General features: G+C 41.1%; 1 protein-coding gene across 1 annotated transcript in view; it reads left to right on the forward strand.

Moving 5' to 3' along the window:
* Kdm5b (lysine demethylase 5B) overlaps nucleotides 1–20,699 on the forward strand; it is a 74,864-nt gene that overhangs the window by 18,938 nt on the left and 35,227 nt on the right. Inside the window, exons 2-6 of the mRNA XM_021176317.3 lie at nucleotides 8,348–8,425; nucleotides 11,165–11,287; nucleotides 12,012–12,182; nucleotides 16,753–16,887; nucleotides 19,518–19,614. Of these exons, the coding sequence (XP_021031976.1) occupies nucleotides 8,348–8,425; nucleotides 11,165–11,287; nucleotides 12,012–12,182; nucleotides 16,753–16,887; nucleotides 19,518–19,614 (604 nt within the window). The remainder of the gene's footprint in view (nucleotides 1–8,347; nucleotides 8,426–11,164; nucleotides 11,288–12,011; nucleotides 12,183–16,752; nucleotides 16,888–19,517; nucleotides 19,615–20,699) is intronic.

Genomic DNA, 20,699 nt, shown 5'->3' on the forward strand with positions numbered 1-20,699 from the left:
GAGGGTCTGGCAGGAAGGAGGCAGAAAGCATGGAGATGTCCTAGAAGAAAGGAGCCAGGAGAAGCCTAGGTCTTTCCAGCAGGCTATGAGGCGGGCTCCGCACAAATGGCCTGCTGACACCAAGTCTTTAGTTGGTTTGCCTTCAGGGCTCAGAACACTAAATTGTGTAGCTTCTGTTGAGCATACTTTTTCAGTTTGCTAATTATTAGACCTCAAAATGACGATAGACTTTCTGTAATTAAAAACATCGAATATGTTCAATATATGTTAAATATATGGATACTAATAGTTGGTTATCTCTCGTGGGCTAATTTTTGCTTTTGAACCGTAACAGTTAAATGTGCCTTAAGTGGTTGTTGCTAAGTTAGTACCGGGGTTAAGGACGATGTTTACTTGCTTTTCAGTCCTCTCTCAGGACCTTCAGTCTTCAGCTGTTTAATTGTCTTCCCAAGGAATACATTTCTGACTGCTAAGGAAAATAATTGAGCCTTTTAATAATACAGTTCTCATAATTTCTGTTTTGAAAGAGTTAAAGCTTTTATCGGATGGAGGTGGTGGTGCACTCCTTTAATCCCAGCACTCCAAGATGCAATCAGGTACAGGTGGATCTGTGAGTTCAAGGCCAGCCTGGTCTACAGAGTGAGTTCCAGGAACCCAGGGCTATACAGGGAAACCTGTCTCAAAAAACTAACCAACCAACCAACCAACCAGATAAACTTTTTTTTTTTTAAGATTTATTTATTTATTATATGTAAGTACTCTAGCTGTCTTCAGACACTCCAGAAGAGGGTGTCAGATCTCATTAAGGATGGTTGTGAGCCACCATGTGGTTGCTGGGATTTGAACTCAGGACCTTTGGAAGAGCAGTTAGTGCTCTTACCCGCTGAGTCATCTTGCCAGCCCCCAGATAAACTTTTTTTTTTTTTTTTTTGTTTTTTCGAGACAGGGTTTCTCTGTGTAGCCCTGGCTGTCCTGGAACTCACTTTGTAGACCAGGCTGGCCTCGAACTCAGAAATCCGCCTGCCTCCGCCTCCCGAGTGCTGGGATTAAAGGCGTGCGCCACCACGCCCGGCTTAGATAAACTTTTAAAAGTAAAGGAAATGACAATAAATCTCAGCAGGATATTTATGTAGAACTGCCTTTTGTAGTCTATATATTGTTTTATTTCACTTTAAAAAAATATTATTTAATGTATATGAGTACACCATTGCTCTCTTCAGAGACACCAGAAGAGGGCGTTGGATGGCATTGCAGATGGTTGTGAGCTACCATGTGGTAACTGGGAATTGAACTCATGACCTCTGGAAGAACAGTCAGTGCTCTTGCTCTTAAAAGAGCAGTCAGTGCTCTTAACTGTTAAGCCCTCTCTCTAGCCCTTATTTCACTTTTTTTGAGACAGGGTAATGGTTTGTATTCCCGCCAGGCCTAGTACTCATGTACAGTCTAGCTTGGGCTCAAACTCACAAGATATCTATCCTCCAGCCTCAGCCTCCCAAATGCTGGCATGGGATTGAGCCATGTTATCCCTGGCTTACTAGAAATAAACTCCTATTACTCATCCTTGCAATGGGATGAGTTCTGTTATTCTGCGTAAGAGTGATTTATGATCCACATTATTGGGAGGGGACAAAAATTTTACCTTTTTGGTTAGATTACCTAGACTTTGCCAAATATGTCTTTGTTCTCTTGATAGTTGAGTACCTAAATAGTGTGCAGTTTGAACTTTAGGTGAGGTATGGTAGTGCATGCCTCTAATTGCAGCAGAGGCAGGAAGATCACTGACTTAAGGTCTATCTATATACATAGCATTCCAGGTCAGTCAGGGCTACACAGTGAGATTCTGTTTCAAAAACAAGAACCAAAAAAATCAACCAACAAACCAAAAAAACCCACCCCACAAACACTATTAAGAGCCTTTTAATTATGATTTCTTTCTGTGAAGTATATTTTTATTTATATGACTGTGGTATGTTAGGAGGACAACTTTTGGAGTCTTTTTTTTTTTTTTTTGGTTTTTCGAGACAGGGTTTCTCTGTGTAGCCCTGGCTGTCCTGGAACTCACTCTGTAGACCAGGCTGGCCTCGAACTCAGAAATCCGCCTGCCTCTGCCTCCCAAGTGCTGGAATTAAAGGCGTGCGCCACCACGCCCGGCTTTTTTTTTTTTTTTTTTAAAGATTAAAACACAACAAAACAAAAGGTGTGTGTTGGTGTTGACAGAAGCCAGAAGAGGCAGTCAGATTTCCTGGAACTGGAATTACAGGTGGTTGTGAGCAGCCATGTGGGTGCTGGGAACTGAACTCACATATTCTGCAAGAGTAGCACGTGCTTTAACCACTGGAAATTCTCTTCCACCCTTCATTCTTTCCTTCTACCGTGGTGCTAGGGCTCGAACTCAGCTTATCAGGCTGTGCCATGAGCATTTCTACAAGCTGAAATATTTTGCCAGCCTGTAACTTAACAATTTTTCCACTTTCTCATTTAAAACAGTCATACCAGAGGCCAGACTTTGCCAAGGATGATTTAGTTCTTTATGAGTATCCAAATAAGTTTTTATTTATTTATTTATTTATTTAGAGATAAGGTCTCGCTATGTACTCCTGGCTGTCCTGGAACCATATAGACCAGCATTGCCTTGAACTCATAAAAGTCTACCTGCCTCTTTTTCCTAAGCGCTGAGAATTAAAGATTTGTGCCACCATACGAGGGCCTTGTTTGTACTTGACATTGACATACCATTTTGCGTGATCTCTCTTCTCTGTCTGTCTGTCTGTCTCTGTAGCTACAAAAGAAGGAAAGAAGTGATTGGTATTGATGAAAAATGGTCTTAAGCTACTTTTTTTTTTATAAGAACACCTGCTACTCTTTTTTTTTTTTTTTTTTAAGATTTATTTATTATATGTAAGTACACTGTAGCTGTCTTCAGACTCCCCAGAAGAGGGCATCAGATTTCGTTACGGATGGTTGTGAGCCACCATGTGGTTGCTGGGATTTGAACTTGGGACCTTCGGAAGAGCAGTTGGCGCTCTTAACCACTGAGCCATCTATCTCACCAGCCCCTTAAGCTATTTTTTATCTCTCTTCTAATCATCTTGGCAACTTAATGTTTTCCTTTTGATATGTCATTTTGAGAATTTATTTTATTTGAATCTGCAAACTAAGCCTGCATAATACATGCTTATGAAACTTAATTTATCGAGTGCGTGTGTGTGTTTCTGTGCACATGCAGTGTGTACTCCTGTACTGCTGTGGAGGTCAGAGGATAACTTTGGAGAATCAATACTTTTCCTTCTGTGTATCCAGAAACTAAACAGGCATTCAAGGCTTGTGTGACAAATGGTTTTACCTACTGAGCCATCTCTGGGCCACATAAAACAACTTTTATATGTTTTTGAGAACATAATCTCCTCACTCTCTCCTCAGCATTTCTTCTAGCAGAGGCTGGCCTTGCCCAATCCTGATCGTCCTACCTGTTTCCTGTGTGCCACAGGAGTGTAGCGCCATACCACAGGAATAGGACATTTCTACATCTTTATGTTTTAGGATAGGAAAGCATGTCAGGAGGCCAGTCAGGGAATAACCTGTCTATTGTCTTTAGTTCTTAGTGTATACAAGTTTCAGACCACAAGGACAGAACATGGTTCTCTGTGCTGGGAAGGTGGCTCAGCAGGTAAAGACACTAGCTGCCAGGCTTGATGACTTGAGTTCCACTCTCAGGACCCATATGTCTTAGCTTTTCTGATACATTATCTTTTATGTTTTGAACTTAACCTTTAACTGTGACCAGTTCCTCCTTTCCTCCCCCATTCTTCCCCCCCCCTTCCTCCCTCTCTCTCTCCCTGCCTCCCTCCATAGGTTCCCCCCTCACTACTTAACTGGGGTTGAATCTGGAACCTCAGGTAAACCAGGTGAGTGTTGTGCCACTGTACCCAGCCCAGTCCTAGTCCTTTCTGAAAGCCAGTAGCTTTGTAAAGTACAAGAGAGCAAAGCTCTGAACACATCTTTCTCTTACCTTGACACCGTGCATCAAGAAGCAATGTGATTTTTTTTTTCCCCTATGACATCTTGTTCTGTATAATTTAACACATCAGTATCTAAACATAAACTTTAATCTCTTTGATTCAATGGAGTATTTTCTGTTTTTTCCCCCTACCCAGAGAGAATCTTGCTATGTAGTTCAGGCTGGTTTAGAATTTGTTGCCTTCTTATAGAAGCCTACTGAACATTTATGTTTATGGTCATGCTGGCACACCTGGGCATGGAATATTTTGTGGTTTTGACAGGGTCTCACCCCAGGCTGGCCTTTGCTGAAGATGACCATGAACTTCTGATTCTCTTTGTACTTCCCAGATGCTGGGATTATAGGGGTCATCACCATGCCTGTTTTATTGTTATGCAGTGTGTGCTGTGTGCTTGCTGGTGCAGGCTTGTCTGGAGACAAGTTTGCACTGAGATGACTTCTGGGATCTGCCTCTCATCACAGGGGTTACAATCATGGGTAACTGTGCTCAGCTGTGGTGTTGCTGTTGTTGTTGTTGTATTTTTTGTTTTGTTTTGTTTTTTAATTCACTTTACATTGTGATTGATGCCTTCTCCCAGTCCTCCCTCACACAACCCCTCCCCCATTTCTCCTTCTCTGAGAGGGGGAAGACCCCATCCTGTCTGTGTACCACCCTACCCTGGCACATCAAGTCTTCAGGAAGAGTCTCAGGAGGCAGAGGGTACAAGGAGCTCAGGAGAACTGGGTCCATAGACAGACAACAGAGTTAGGAATGGCATCTACTCCAGTTGTTGGGGGACCTCCGAGCTGCACATCTGTAGTCCAGCCCATGTATGCTCTTTGATTGGTCCCCCTTTTAGGGGACCCCCAAGCATCCCCAGCTTTTGGCTTGACTCCCAAGGGTCCAGATTAGTTGACTCTGGTCTTCCTATGGAGTTCCTATCCCCTCTAGATCCCTCAGTCTCCCCCCCAACATTTTCCCAGTGGTGGGCTGTGGGTCTCTGCATCTCTTTCAGTCAGCTGGTGGGTGGAACCTCTCTCAGGACAGTTATCCTAGGCTCCTGTCTGCAAGCATAACAGAGTAAGTATCATTACTCATGTCAGGGATTGGTGCTTGCCCATGGGATGGGTCTTAAGTTGTTGCCAGCCATTGGTTGGCCATTCTCTCAGTCTCTACTCTGTTTTTGTCCCTACATTTCTTGGAGGCAGGACAAATTTTGGGTTGAGGATTTTGTGGGTGAATCCATGTCTTTATCCACTGGGAGTCCTCCCTGACTACAGGAGGTGGCCACTTCAGGATCTATATCCCCCACTGCTGGGAGTCTCAGCTAGAGTCACCCTAATAGCTGTCCCCCATCTCAGGTCTCTGCAACATCCTAACACTCACCCCAGCCACTGATCAGCTCTCTGGCCCCCTGGCCTTCTCTCCTGTCCCTCCCTACACCTGATCCTGAGTTCCCCCCAAACCCCTCATCCCCCCTTCCCATCCCCTTCCCCACCCAGTTCCCTTCCTCCCACTGTCTCCAAAGGCTATTTTATTCCCCCCTCTAAGTGAGATTCAAGCATTGAATCTCATGGGCCTTCCTTCCTTCTTGTTTAACTTCTTTGCATCTGTGGGGTATATCATGGGCATTCTGTACTTTCTGGCTAATATTCACTTACAGTGAGTACATACCTTGCATGTCCTCTGGGCCTGTGTGTCCAGCTTTTATGTGGGTTCTGGGAATCTGAACTCGGGTCCTCACAGCTGCAGCACAGTAAGCGCTTTGTAGGGAACTACTTACCAGCTGCTCCAGCCTAGATTTTATGTCATGGTGGGGATTAAAGCCATGTCTCTGTGTGTGTGTGTGTGTGTGTGTGTGTGTGTGTGTGTGTGAGAGAGAGAGAGAGAGAGAGAGAGAGAGAGAGAGAGAGAGAGAGAGAGAGATGGTTAGTCTTAGTTGTCGAACTGAAAATCACCTGTGCGATAGGCCTCTAGGCATGCATGCATGGGGGTGGGTTATCTTACATTAAGTGGGGAAAAAGCATCTTAATTGTGTGTAGGACCGACCGTCCCCTGAGGTAAATCTTGGACTGTATCCAGTGAGAAAGTGAACTGAGTAGTGGGCAGCATTGACTTCTCTCTGTGAACAGGATGTGGTGACCATCTGCCTCAAGCTCCTGCTGCTTGTACTTAGGGCCTATACTCATAAATTGTGGGTTAGTGAGTGGAGTGGGGTGGGATGGGGGAATGCGTGCCTTCTGCATGTGCAGACTTCTCAGAATTGGGCTTCGGGCCTCCCAGTTAGATTTTCGGGTCTACAGGAGCTTCCAGTTTGTTCTGGGTGCTGGGATCTATGCTTAATCCTTATGATTCCGCGGCAAGCATTCTTAAGTGCTGAGTCATCTCTCTAGTCCAAGAGTATTTTATTGAAGCAGCAGGACAGTAAGCTTGACAGGAGCGAGCACCTCACCATCTGAGACACCTCCCCAGCTTGAACACACCTCTGAGTAGGAAATTGGAGGGAAGGCTGTGAATCTCCTTGAGTTAACATTCTCATAATCTAATATACTATTTTAAGTATTTTGGTTTGTATATAAATCAAATAAAGAAGAAAAATTGCCAGTCTTTCTTTCTCTGTCAATAAAAGTCTATTTTATACTGTTTGTCTTTACTTGCTAAGTTAAAGCACACACTGTAAAACATCACTGGAGCCACCAAGTGCATGAGTTTTGAGCCTTGGTGCTGAAGGCTGTGTGCATGCACAGTCACTGTCTAGAGCTTTCACTATTCCAAAGTGAAGTCCGCAAATAGCATTTTATCCTTTCAGTTGCACCCTTATTTTAGGTATTAAAGTCATCTTCCCGGTCTTTCACATTTAGGGAATAATTTATACATAATTTTCTTTTAATGGGCTGCACTCAGCATTTTCCCACATTAAGCAAACATTCTACCACCAAGCCACGCCCCCTTTTATTTATTTATTTATTTATTTATTTATTTATTTATTTATTTATTTATTTATGATTTTTCGAGACAGGGTTTCTCTGTATGTCCCTGGCTGTCCTGGAACTCACTTTGTAGACCAGGCTGGCCTCGAACTCAGAAATCCATATCTGTCTCTGCCTCCCAAGTGCTGGGATTAAAGGTGTGCGCCACCACCCCCGGCTCCCTTTTTATTTTTGACATTGCTAAAGACTGAGCAGTTTTCTTACCTTTTACTCCCTCATTTAGCAGCTCCTCCATGATAGCAGGATTCTGTAAAGAACAGACATTTAAGAATAGAGTTAGAAATTAGTTTAAGTATTGACTCTCCTTCTACTGAAGAATTGATCCTCATAAAATAACATTTTCTTCCCCCTCCCCTCCCGCCCCCCCCCCCCATAGTATTCACTTGGAGGATGACTTTGAACTTTTGATTTTCTTTTGCCTTCACTTCCTAAGTGCAGAGATTACAGGAGTGTGCTGTCACACCTGGTTTGTGAGATGTTACCAGATGAACTACATTCTTCAAAGTTTGTGTGTGTGTTAATGTACACAGGTATATTTGTGGGTCCTTGTGCTCCTGTAGATAAATGTGCAGGCCAAATGTGCAGGTCAGCTCTAGGTACCTTCCATCATTCTCTACCTTTTAAAAAACAATCTATTTAGTATTTATATGTGGGTGTGGTTGCATGCAGGCCTCCATTCATGTGTGGAAGTCCATCCTCTCCTCCTACCGCATGGTATATAAAGACCAAACTCAAGTTCTCAGACTTGGTGGTAAGCACCTTTACCCACTGAGCCATCTCACCAGTCCCTCTACTTAAGTTTTAAGGTGGTCTCTTACTGGATGTGAGGCTAATGAAGTACACTAGTTGGCCATTACAGTCCACCTTTCTCTGCTGTCCCTGCTGTCGTTGTATAGACACATGCTTGTCTTTTTCTAGGGATCTGAACTCAGATCCTCATGCTTACTAAGGCTACTCTTCCCCAGCCTTCTCGCCTTGGAGAATTTCACTGGGTAACCCAGGTTGCTATGAACTTGTGACAGTCTTTTTGCCTCTGCCTCCAGATTGCTGGAGTTATACACACCGTATATTTAAAAGACTAAGTCAAATATGTAAAGATTCTATAGATAATTTGGCATTATACTGTTTTGTAGAGATACTTCAAAATCATTTTTACCTAAGTTGGCGACTTTTCAACATGGGTCAGGCAGGGTAGAGGGGAATATTATGCCAGATGTACCAATGTCTTGGGTGGGATTTACATACTTGTCATTTTCTTGTAGAAAAGTGCACCACTCTTACATTTTGTTTGACTGATAATTTGTTAAATAATTTCAAGTGTTAAGTAATTATATCTAATAGTTTTTTGCTTTCCCCTAGGATTGGCAGCCACCATTCGCTTGTGATGTCGATAAACTTCATTTCACCCCACGAATCCAGAGGCTGAATGAACTGGAGGTATGTTCTGTCCAGGGGAATCCTCTTTGATGATGAGTCTGCCACTAATGTTACAGTCTTAGTGAAATGAGAACATGGTCCATAATGATAATCATGGCACAGAAAGCTGGCAGTATGTAGCAAGCCAAATCTCATTAAAGGTACTGACTTATGTCTGTCTCCTCTTGTCTGCTAAGTAATATATATGAGTTATTGTATCTTTAGATTATAATCAATGGAATTTTAAGTTTTGAAAATAACGATCCCTAATTTTCTTTTACACTTAAAACTTTCATTTAATTTTTAATTTTCAAAAATGTTATTTATGTTTATGGATGTTTTGTCTGCATGTATATCTGTATCACAGCATGCCTGGTGCCCTTGAAGGTCAGAAGGCGCAGCAAGCATCACCTTCGCTGAGTTACAAATAGTTGTCAGCAGCCCAGAGAAGAGTCCTAATCACACTGCTTTAGAGTGCACATGCAGTTTTTGCTCTTGTATTTTAACTTTTTGGTTTCTATGCTGTAGAAAGTGGTTTTTAAAATGATTTCTTTCTTTTTACTTTATGTGCACTGGTCTTTTCCCTGCACATATATTAAGAGCCTGAAGCTGGAGTAGTTACTGAGTTACTGGCAGGTGTGAGCTGCCATGTGGGTGCCGGGAATCAAACCTCAGTCCTCTGGAAGAGCAGCCAGTGCACTCTAACTGCCAGGCAATCTCTCCAGCCTACAGAAAGTTTTAAAGTGCAGATGGTTTAACTGTTACAGCATTTCTTGTTCTTGCAAAGGACTCTGGGTCATTTTCTTTTCTTTTCTTTTTAGAAAGTTTTATTTATTTATTTTATGTATATGAGAACAATGTAGCTGTCTCCAGGCACACCCGAAGAGGGCATTAGATCCCATTTCAGATGGTTGTGAGCCACCATGTGGTTGCTGGGAATTGAACTCAGGACCTCTGGAAGAGCAGTTGGTGTTCTTAACCACTGAGCCATCTCTCCAGTCCCTCTGGTTCATTTTCTAACCATTTATGACTCCAATTCAAGAGAATCTTGATGCTCTCTTATGTCCTTCAGGCATTTGGCATGCATGTTGTACACATTTATATATGCAAACAAAACATTCACACACATAAAATAAATATTAAAAATAGCACAAGCTAGAAAATACTAGGTTTTTGATAACAGAGTCTGTCTGTGTCAGTGTTTTACACATTACTTTTTCATTTTTAAATTTTGAGACATGTACCCTAGGCTTGCATGAGATTTACTATATAGTATATAGTCTAATCCAGCTTCTAAACTGGCCATCATCCTGCTTTGAGTTTGTAAGTGCTGGGATTACAAGTAAGAACCTTTCACCTCTGGTTTTGTTTTTTTTTGTTGTTGTTGTTTTGTTTTATTTTTTGGGTTTTTTGTTTTTGTTTTTTTGTTTTTTTGAGACAGGGTTTCTCTGTATAGCCCTGGCTGTCCTGGAACTCACTTTGTAGACCAGGCTGGCCCGAACTCAGAAATCCACCTGTCTCTGCCTCCCAAGTGCTGGGATTAAAGGTGTGCACCACCACACCCGGATGTGGTGCTGATGATTAAATCCGAGGCCTTTACATGGTAGGGAAATGCCTGTACCAATTGAACTTCAACTTCTCTCTCTCTCTCTCTCTTAATTAATTTATGTATATGAGTACATCACCATTTCTCTCCTCAGACACACAGAGGGCATTGGGATCTATTGCAGATGGTTGTGAGCCACCATCTGGGAATTGAACTCAGGACCTATGGAAGAGCAATCGGTGCTCTTACCCACTGAACTATCTCTCCAACCCCTTGAACTTCATTTCCATCCCTTAAGCATTTCATTTTAGCCTATTTTCAAATTTGCAGTTGCATGTAAAGGTATAGGTATTATTCAGGTGTGGTACCAGCTTTAGAGGACATAGAGGTATAGAGGACAGCTCGATCGATGCAGTGAGTTCCAGGGTTGCCATTGGGATTTGAATATGAATGAAACTTTCAAATTGCCCCCACGAGTGCGCACGTCTGTGTGTGTGTGTGTTTTAAGGGGAATATATGTGTATGTGATGATTTGATAGATAGTTAACATTTACCATTTTTTCTGTGATTTTTTTTTTTTTTTTTTTTTTTAATGCCATAGCAGTAGTAGTTGGGTCTGGTGGTGGCACATACTTTTAATTCCAGCACTTGAAAGGCAGAGACAGGAGGATCTCTTGAGTTTAAGGCTAGTCTGGTCTATAGGCCTGCAAGGACTTGAGGGGAAATAAAAGGTCATTACAAGCCATTTCTGATTTTAACCAATAACATTAAATTGTGCCTATAGTGATTCTTAGTTGAGACATTGTTCAGAATAACTTCATTCTGTATGCTTTTGCCTATGTCTGTGTTGTATGCATAAAATATTTTGAGTGACAATATTTTAGTAATTATATTTTTTCCACAGAATAATAAAATATAGGAATCTTAAGCAGTGTATGTAACAATATTTTCCTTAGACGCAGACAGCACATACTTTTAAAATACAACTTAGGCAAGCAAACACTTTTGTACTAAATAATTTAATAAATAGACGTTAGTTTTGGTTTTAGTCTTAAGGGTGAAAAGGTAACTCAGGCTTTAAAGCAAGACAGCACCAAGTGCAGAGCTGTGATGTGGCAGCAGTGTAACCTCTCCCCCACCCCCTCCGGATGACCTTGTTCACGGCCACAGGGAAAGCCTTAGGTGAGGTTAAAATGCTTTTCTTTGACATTTAGGCCCAAACACGTGTAAAATTGAATTTCCTGGACCAGATTGCAAAGTATTGGGAGCTTCAAGGAAGTACTCTGAAGATCCCCCACGTGGAGAGAAAGATCTTAGACCTGTTCCAGCTAAATAAGGCAAGTGCTGGGGCAGCTATTTCTTTCCTTTCCTTTCCTTTCCTTTCCTTTTCTTTTCTTTTCTTTTCTTTTCTTTTCTTTTCTTTAACAACCTTAGAAAGAAGCTACTTGTATATAATTGGTAAAATGAGATTATTTTTGTTGTTGTTGTTGTTACGTATCAGAGCTTTACCTATGTAGTTTGTAAGCTTTCTTTTATAGAAGAGTTTGTTACAATTTATCTTTCACTGCAAAGGGTCCTTCCCATTTTAGTTTACACCAGGAAGAACCTGAAGCTCAGGGAAGTTGAAAAGGCATAAGCTCTACACACGGTGGCATTCTTGCTGCCTTTTTTAAAAATAGAGACTTTTTAAGGGTAACAAGGCAGGACCAAATATGGGGGGCTGTTCAGATGTAATTGTCAGGCGTCGTCTTCTCTGGGGAGTGAAAAGGGGCTTTGAGAGAGCCAGTGAATGAATCTGGACTGACCACACTGTCAAAAGTGCTGTTCTTATTATTTACCTTCAAATTAATAGCTTAGCTGGTAGTTTGTTGTGTGTTTTGTTTTCTTTCTTTTGACCTAAGAAGTAAAAAACAAAAAACAAAAACATAAAACAAAGCAACTATAATAAAAGTATAGCTGGGAGTTTTGTTCTTAGAATCTTACCTAGGTTGAGGGAATTAGAAGTAAATTTCTCTAATTTCTTCTTTCTGATTTTTATTTATTTTTTGCTATTATTAACAGTTAGTCGCAGAAGAAGGTGGGTTTGCAGTTGTTTGCAAGGATAGAAAATGGACCAAAATTGCCACCAAGATGGGTTTTGCTCCTGGTAAAGCTGTGGGCTCACATATCAGGGGACATTATGAGCGAATACTCAATCCATACAATTTGTTCCTGTCTGGAGACAGTCTGAGGGTGAGTATTGGAGCTACCTTCTCCTGTTTTATTTAGCTGCTTATTTATTGGTACATTGTCTTTGCAATGTTTAGAAAACATTGTTAAATGATTTCCTTTTGAGGAAAAAAATTCTAGGACTTTGGTTTGGGGAGCAACTGTATTTAAAAGTTTGGTATCAGAATGAATAAGATCATAAAGGAAATACCTTTTTTACTGTCAAGTACAGCTAAAATCTGTATTTAATTCACTGTAGAGTGAAATACTCTATTAAAAGCATCTCTCCCTGGTTGTCACATGAAAGTGTAACCTGGGAATTAACTGACCCAACATTTGTCTATTGAGATTTCCAAGGGAGTTGTCAGGTAGAATATTTAACAAAGGGGAAGAACTTAGTGCTGCAAAGCACCGTCCTCTCCCAGCTGTTTCTATCTGCAAGCCTCTTTGTTTGCAGGCAAATGCTCTAAAGCCCTCCCATATTTTTCAAGGCTCTGGTAGAAAGGAGTGTCTTAACCCATTCTTTTGAGATCCTCTAAATACTGGGGTAATCAGTCTTGTAACTTCATTTCTGTGCTGTGGAGAGATTGAGGATACAGTTTCTCAGGTCAGAACAGACATTAAAATTGTACCCTAATACTATAAACTGGCAACACTGTAATGCTACATTTTAAATCATGGTGTTTTTTTGTTTTCTTTTGATTTCTTCTTGAAATTCTTTTTTATTTGCGTACTGGTTATCAAACTGAAGCTCTACCAGTCTTCAAATTGGAATGTTGTTTGGGTGTAGCCCTGGCCATTTTATATTTGTCATTTAAGCTAGGCTGGCCATGAACACACAAGAGATGTCTGTCTCTGTCTCCAAGTGATGATTGTAGGTGTGTGCGTATCACTCTTGGCTTTGTATGTTTGGACAGGGTCTTATGCAGCACAGACTGGCCTCAACTTGTTGTATACCTTGATGACCTTGAACTTCTACTCATCTTGCTTCTCCCAAAAGTGATTGGGATCACAGCCTGCACCATCACCATGCTCAGTTCATACAAAAGACCCAGGACTTTTGTACATCTGAGTCAAGTACTATGCCAACAGGCCTACACCTTCATCCCTATCCCCCTCTATAAAAATGCATGTTAGTGTTTAGTGAGCCATGGATGATGTCATTCATTGGAGACGGTGTTTTCCTGTATGAGCTCTTGTGAGTTTATAGTCCATGATGGCAGGGAAGCACGGTGTCAGAAGCATGATGGAGAGAGAGGTGGCCATGTTGTGTCTGCAGGCAGGAGGCAAATGCTCCTGCTTATTATGCGCTTTCTCTTTATAGGTTGTGGTATCACAGTTCCTGGAATGGTGCTACCCACAATTAGTGTAGCTCTACCTTAATTAATCTAGACAATTCCTTATGGGTTGGAATGCAGCTTGTCTCTTAGGTGATTCTAAATCCTGTCAAAGTGATTTTATTAACTATCACAGTGTGCGTCCTGGGCTGCGTTTGAACATGTGCTTCTCCTGCCTCAGCCCCCTAAGTTTTGGATTACAGTTGTGGACCACATACTAGATTTTGGTCTCTGTTTTATAGTTACACCCTAGAAGCATTTAGTTGCCTATATAGGCATAGAATAAAACTTACCTTTTGAATTCTTCTATCTATGGAGATTATAGTGAGTAAGGAAAGCAAAGATCTTTCCTGATTTATGAGTTGCAGCCTTTTAGAACCTTGTCAGTTGCCTAGGGAGCCAACGTAGTCAAAAAACAAAATGAACAAATAAAAAACTGCTTGGTAGATCCCAAGCTTATATAGTAAGGTCCACTGGCAAGCAAATAAAGGGCAGGGATTATTATGTTGAGACTTAGTGTATACCAGTATAGTCTAAGCACTGGTGCATTTTCCTTGTAGAAAGTTTTAAAAGGGACTGAGAATGTAACTCATGTGCTGTGCACAGGGCCCTGGATTTAACCTGTAGCACATCACAGACTGGTCATGGTGGTACACGCCTGTAATCCCAGGGTCTCAAAAGGCAGAGGCAGGCGGATCCAGGGTTATTGTTGGCTACACAGTGAACTCAAGGCCAATCTGGACTACATGAGACTGTCTGAACCGTGTACTGGCATAATGGAACACAGGCTTACGCTTGCATCACCCATGTTTTCTGAATGCCCTGAAGGAGGACAGCGGTCTCTGTGGGATGAGGTGATTATGGTATAATGATCTCTTTGCAAGAAGAGGTTAAAGTTCATATTAGTAAGTAATAAGCCTTAGGCTTGTGTTTTGAATTATTGTTTGGAACAAAAGATAGATTTCTTTATTCTAAAATGTTGCTAAGATTGGTTTCTGCCCAGTGTGTCTAAAGGTCTTATAGAGTCCTGAATATAGATGTTAGAACCAGTAAGAGCAGTGGAAATAGACACTAAATTTGTGATAGAATATGTGAATTAGGTCATTACTATTTGTCTGGTTTCATATAATTTTAGCCTCAAATAAATTCATATAATTTTTGTTTCACAAAGGTCATAGAGTGTATAAAAAGTATTACAAATTTTGTGTTTTTGTTTTTGGAAGACAAGATCTCATGTGTCCTAGGCTAACCTCTAATTTTAACGGTATAGCCAAGGATAGTTCTGACCGTTCTGATCCTCTGGCCTCGCCTCCTGGGAACTAGGCTTATAGGTGTGGCCACCACATCCAGGCCATGGTTGCTGGGGATTGAGCTCAGCAATTCATACCTGCTGTGTAAGCACTCGGCCAACTGAGAGCTGCACCCTCTGCCCCACGCTGTCTTCTGCCTTTTAGAAATGTGTACTCATAGAAGTTTATTGAGCTACATCGCTAGTTAGCTTCATGTATCCCATGCCAAGCGTAAATGATGTGCCATACCCCAGATGGACTTTAGATAATTGCATTGTGGAGCCTACTTTTAAAAATGCTTCCCATGGGGGCTGAAGAGGTGGATCAGTGGTTAAGAGCACTTGCTGCTCTTGCAGAGGACCTGGGTTTGGATCTCAGAACCCACACGGTGGCTTACAACCAACTGTATGTCCAATACCAGGGAACCTGATGCCCTCTTCTGGCTTCCTCTGGCATTAGACTTACGCACAATGTGCATGCTCACATGTAGGCAAATGCTCATCCAAAACAGATCTTAAAAAGATCCTTCTCATAAATTTATTGTCCTCTTACAAAATAGAAGTGCATAATTGAGAAATTGATGTTAGCTTCAGTAATAATAATTTCTTGTGTTATGTTTTGCCATTAAATATTGTCTTTCTGTCAGCTTAGTGAATTATTCCCCTTAATGAAATTGAGGGAAAAAAAGGGAAAAGGAAATTTTCCTGATAAGAACTGTATCAATTTTCTTGTCCCTATGACTGAAAACCTAACAGTAAGCAAAGGCAGGAAGGATTGATTTGGGTTCACAGTGTGGGGGTACAGTCATTGCATCCTGGCTAGAAGCATGGTGGTTCATGGCAGTGAGGTGGTGTGGCAGGGACTCTTCACATGGTGGAGCAGAGGGCAAGATTATAATGAGACCTAGAACCTATGGGGACGTTTTTATGTCTACCATTATATAAATAACTTTTCAGTTTTGAAACAGTCTCTATGAAGATTAGATGGCCTGGAACTCCTGGAGTTTACTCCTAGGCTTGATTGACCACTTGCCTCTGCTTCCCAACTGCTGGGATTAAAGGTTTGCATCACCATGCCCTGCAGAGAACTAGTAATTTTCTGTGAAGTACTTATTACTCTTTGTTACATAGTCAGGTCCTTTTTTCTCAAGTCAGGACATTTTTGATTATAGCACTATTAGTTATATCAGAATCCGCAGGATTGTACATTCATGAAGTAATTCATTTTGCTTTTTATGTTTGAGACAGCTTCTCACTATATAAGCCAGGTCAGCTTCCCGAGTGTTGCCATGGCTTTTTAAAATCTGAGGAGATAAGCACTTGAATAAATATAAATTAAAAATCATTTTTATGTCAGTTTAGGATTAAATTTTAAAAAGAAAAGAAAAAAGCAAAGGAAACAATGTTAAAAAAATTCAAGGTACAAAAAAGATTAGACAAACTGTGTAAATGTTTTTAGATTTGATTTTGTTGTTCTTTAGATTTTTTTTTTTAAAGATTTATTTCATGTATGTGAGTACGTGGTTGCTGTCTTCAGACACAGCAGAAGAGGGCATTGGATTCCTATTACAGATGGTGTGAGCCACCATGTGGTTGCTGGGAATTGAACTTGGGACCTTTTTTTTTTTTTTTTTTTTTAAGATTTATTTATTTATTATACATAAGCACACTGTAGCTGTCTTCAGACACTCCAGAAGAGGGCGCCAGATCTCGTTACAGATGGTTGTGAGCCACCATGTGGTTACTGGGATTTGAACTCTGGACCTTCGGAAGAGCAGTCGGGTGCTCTTACCCACTGAGCCATCTCACCAGCCCCAACTTGGGACCTTTTGGAAGAGCAGCTAGTGTTCTTAACCACTGAGCCATCTCTCCAGTCCCCATTCTTTAGATTTTTAAAAAGATGTTTTGTTAACTATATAAATAATTATACCGGAAAGAGAATTCATTGGTACAACTGTTTTCTTTTTAGTGTCTTCAGAAGCCTAACCTGACCTCTGACACAAAGGACAAGGAGTACAAACCCCATGATATTCCTCAGAGGCAGTCTGTGCAGCCTGCAGAAACCTGTCCTCCGGCCCGCCGAGCAAAGCGCATGAGAGCAGAGGTGAGTATTTTATTGGATCGGTGAGAACTCTTGAGTTTAGTGCTAATGGCTGTTCATCACTCACTTTCTCCTGAATGTAAGTGCTGGAAGCACGGTGGCTCATGGCAGTGAGGTGCTGTGGCTGGGACTCTTCACATGGTGGACCAGGGAGCAGAGGGCAAGATTATAGTGAGACCAGGCCTAGAGCTCATATGGTTGATCCCTGATGTGGAGGCCCCAACTACTAAAGGCTAATTTATACTAATACTAATTTATAATAATAAATTTTTATTTTTATGTATTTTGCTAGAATATCTGTGTGCAAGGAAAATGTAGCAGTGCTTAGACTACACTGGTATACACTAAGTCTCAACATAATAATCCCTGCCCTTTATTTGCTTAAGAGTGGTCCTTAAAAAAGCCTGGGCTTTACAAAAACTTCTAGTGTTCTGCCAAGTGGTTTTTTGTTTGTTCGTTCATTTTGTTTTTTGACTACACTGGCTCCCTAGGCAACTGACAATAGTTTTGAGCCTTGGTAATCTCATAAGGGAATATGCCACACTGCTCTGTGCTTATGTCAGCGATGGGGATGGTGGTGTCTATAGCGGGGAAAGAATGGAAGAGCTCCTTCTGGGTTGCCTGAAAGATGCTTAGTTTACAGTCAAAACCAGAGAAAGTATTGTCATTCTCGTGCTCCTAGTAAGGGCGGACAGGGTCTTGGTCCCTAAGTGTGGAATTGGGAATGTCTAGACCGTGAGTGTTGACAGGCTATCAATCGGGAATGTCTAGACCGTGAGTATTGACAGGCTATCAAGATGCCTTGCTTTAGGATTTTTCTGTATTCAGAAAGAAGAGTCTTCTTCATGCTCTGTTCCCATAAAGGCTTGATAGGATGTAAGTTTTAGGGAACAGTTTAATGCCAAGGAGCCTCAGGGCAGAATCAGGCTTCAGAGTCAATCCTTGACTATTTAATGATCTTTGACAAATGTTTTTTACATTATGTAGAATTTAGAGATTCCAAATTTCTCAAGAAAAGAAAGTAAACATATAGAAAATTAGGATTATTTAGCCGGGCGTGGTGGCGCACGCCTTTAATCCCAGCACTCGGGAGGCAGAGGCAGGCGGATTTCTGAGTTCGAGGCCAGCCTGGTCTACAAAGTGAGTGCCAGGACAGCCAGGGCAACACAGAGAAACCCTGTCTCGAAAAACCAAAAAAAAAAAAAAAAAAAAGAAAGAAAATTATGATTATTAAAATACACAGACATGTTTAAAACTCATTAATTTAAAACCTAATATTTATTTTTTGAGCATATTGTTTTGACTTTTGTGACAGGGTTACACTGAATAGCCCAAGCTAGCCTTGAATTTCCTATGATCCTCTTTCCTCAGCCTTCCAGTTGCTAGGGATACAGGTGTGTCCCACAGTGTATGACTTATTCTGGACCTTTATAAATGTAAGGTGTCCCCTAGTGTTGCGGAGGTCTGAGGTCTGCATTGACGATACCAAATGTAATACTAATGCCCACAGAAAAAATACTTTTGGCTGTGAACACACGGGTAAATTCATAAATAGTCCTACTAACACTTGAGTGTTACAGACCACAAAGTGGTTTTGTTTATCAGTAAATATCATTCTCAGGAGCAAGAGGGCTGAGCCTGTCTTAGTGGGAATTCAGGTGTTCTACAGCTTTGTGATGTTAGATAGAGAACTCACTCTGGAGATTTAAAATTTTTATTTTTATGTATTTTGCTTGAATGTCTGTGTGCTATATGAGTATACAGTCCCCATGGAGGCCAAAGAGAGTGTCAGATTCCCTGGGATTGCAGTTGAAGAGAGTTGTTAGCAGGCATGTGGTTGCTGGGAATCAAACCCACCCAGGTCCTCTGGAAGAGCAGCCAGTGCTGCATTTCCTCAGCCCCAGAGGTATAATAACAGTAACGAAGCTAGAGAGGTGAGTGTAGCACCTACATTAGGCAGCTCACAATCCTGTGTCTCCAGCTCCAGAGAAGCTGATGCCCTTTTCTGGTCTATGACGGGACCTACTCATACATGGGCATGTAGAAAACCCCTCCACACAAACATAAATAAAAAATAAAATCTTTTGATTTTATTTGCTTAAAAAAAAAGGCAAAGCCTGGTGTGGTGGTACAGGCCTTTAATTCAGTACCCAGGAAGCAGAGCCAAGCAGATCTGAATTTGAGGCCAGTATGGACTACACAGCAAGGTCCAAGCTAGCCCAGGACACCCTGTATTTTAAAGAAAAAAGTCATTGAAGATTGTGGAAGCCAGATTTTCACAAGTACTGCTAGACCTTTGAAGAGGTTGGCAGCCAGATGTATTTCAGCCAGTTTATATTTCAGAATTAACGAAAATGCAATGTTTTTATAATTGTTTTGAGTTTAGTAATAATTAAAGCAAAATTTCTAGAGGAAAATAAAGGCCTTGTCATGTCCATTTTGGGTGGCAATACAACTTTTAAGTCGATCCAGTATATCTGTTTTTTTCTCTCAAAGTTATGTTATTGGAGAATACTCTACTAGTTTGTAATTTTAAAAATGTGATCTCCTAAGAAAAGAATAAAGTGTCTTATGAATTACTAAGTAAAAACAAAAAGAAGAGAATATTTATGTCTATGACAATTTTCTTTTAGGCTATGAATATTAAAATTGAGCCAGAAGAGGCAACAGAAGCCAGGACTCATAATCTGAGACGCCGAATGGGTTGCACAACTCCAAAATGGGAAAATGGTAAGTGATTTTTACATTAATGAGAAAAAGTAAATGATGATAGCAATTGTTATTTCTTGGTCACTTGGTAGGGCTTGAGAAATAAAATACATCGTCTTTATTCTCGCAATTAACAGGTGGTAGGGCAAAACTGGAAAAATGCATATTTGGAATATAGGTGAATTTCTCGGTTTCATCTGGCTGCTGCTTTGAAATTTAGTTCAGTAAATCACTTAAAAGGTGATTCGAAAAGTATATAGGTTCCTTTTTATTTCAAAGCAGGCAGAAACTGATAACAGTTGATAATGCTTGAGTGTATTGTGGTTGTCCCTGTTTTCCTCCCTCCATTTCCTTTCTTTTCTACTGTGTATTCTTGTTGTCTTCTAAGTGTTGACAGTATGGGCATGTGCCAGCATGCCTGGCCAGAGGTCAGTTTGTAGTTGACCTGGAGTAAGTACTATATACCATGAGCACAGGGCACCTGCCAATGCAGTAGTAAATGAGGTAGGCCTTCATGTGTTAGTGCGAGGGCAACATGGTGTAGTGGGGAGTGAACCGTTGAGTCTCAGTCCTGGCTCAACCACTAACTAGTTGTAAGACTACAGAGAAGATTCTAATCTTCTTTGAGGATCATGTTCCTCAAGGTAGTTTTGTTATGAACGAGTCACATGAACCAGGGCATCATCTTAGATAATGGAGAGATGGTGTATAGTGTGGTAGAGATACAGCTGGTGAGTTGGTGGTATCCCTGTCATTAGCAAGAGAAACATACATGTCTTGTTCTTTTTCATTTTTTCTTTGAGATATAGTTTCAGTATGTAGCTCTGACTGTTCTGGAGCTCACAGGCCACACACACACACACACACACACACACACACACACACACACACAGAGTGTTGGGATTAAATGTATATGCTACTTGGGCCTGGCGTATGCCTTATTCTTTATTTGTTTGTTTTTTAGCAACAGTGTCTCTCTATGTAGTCCTGGCTGCCCTGGAACTCACTGTGTAGACCAGGCTGGCTCTGCCTCTGGAGTGCTGGGATCAAAGGCGTGTGCCACCACTGCCCGACTGACATGTCCTCTTAATTAAAGAAGACTTTTA

This window comes from Mus caroli, unplaced genomic scaffold (assembly GCF_978045245.1).
Source record: "Mus caroli unplaced genomic scaffold, Mus_caroli_1 scaffold_1, whole genome shotgun sequence".
NCBI classification, from domain to species: Eukaryota; Metazoa; Chordata; class Mammalia; order Rodentia; family Muridae; genus Mus; species Mus caroli.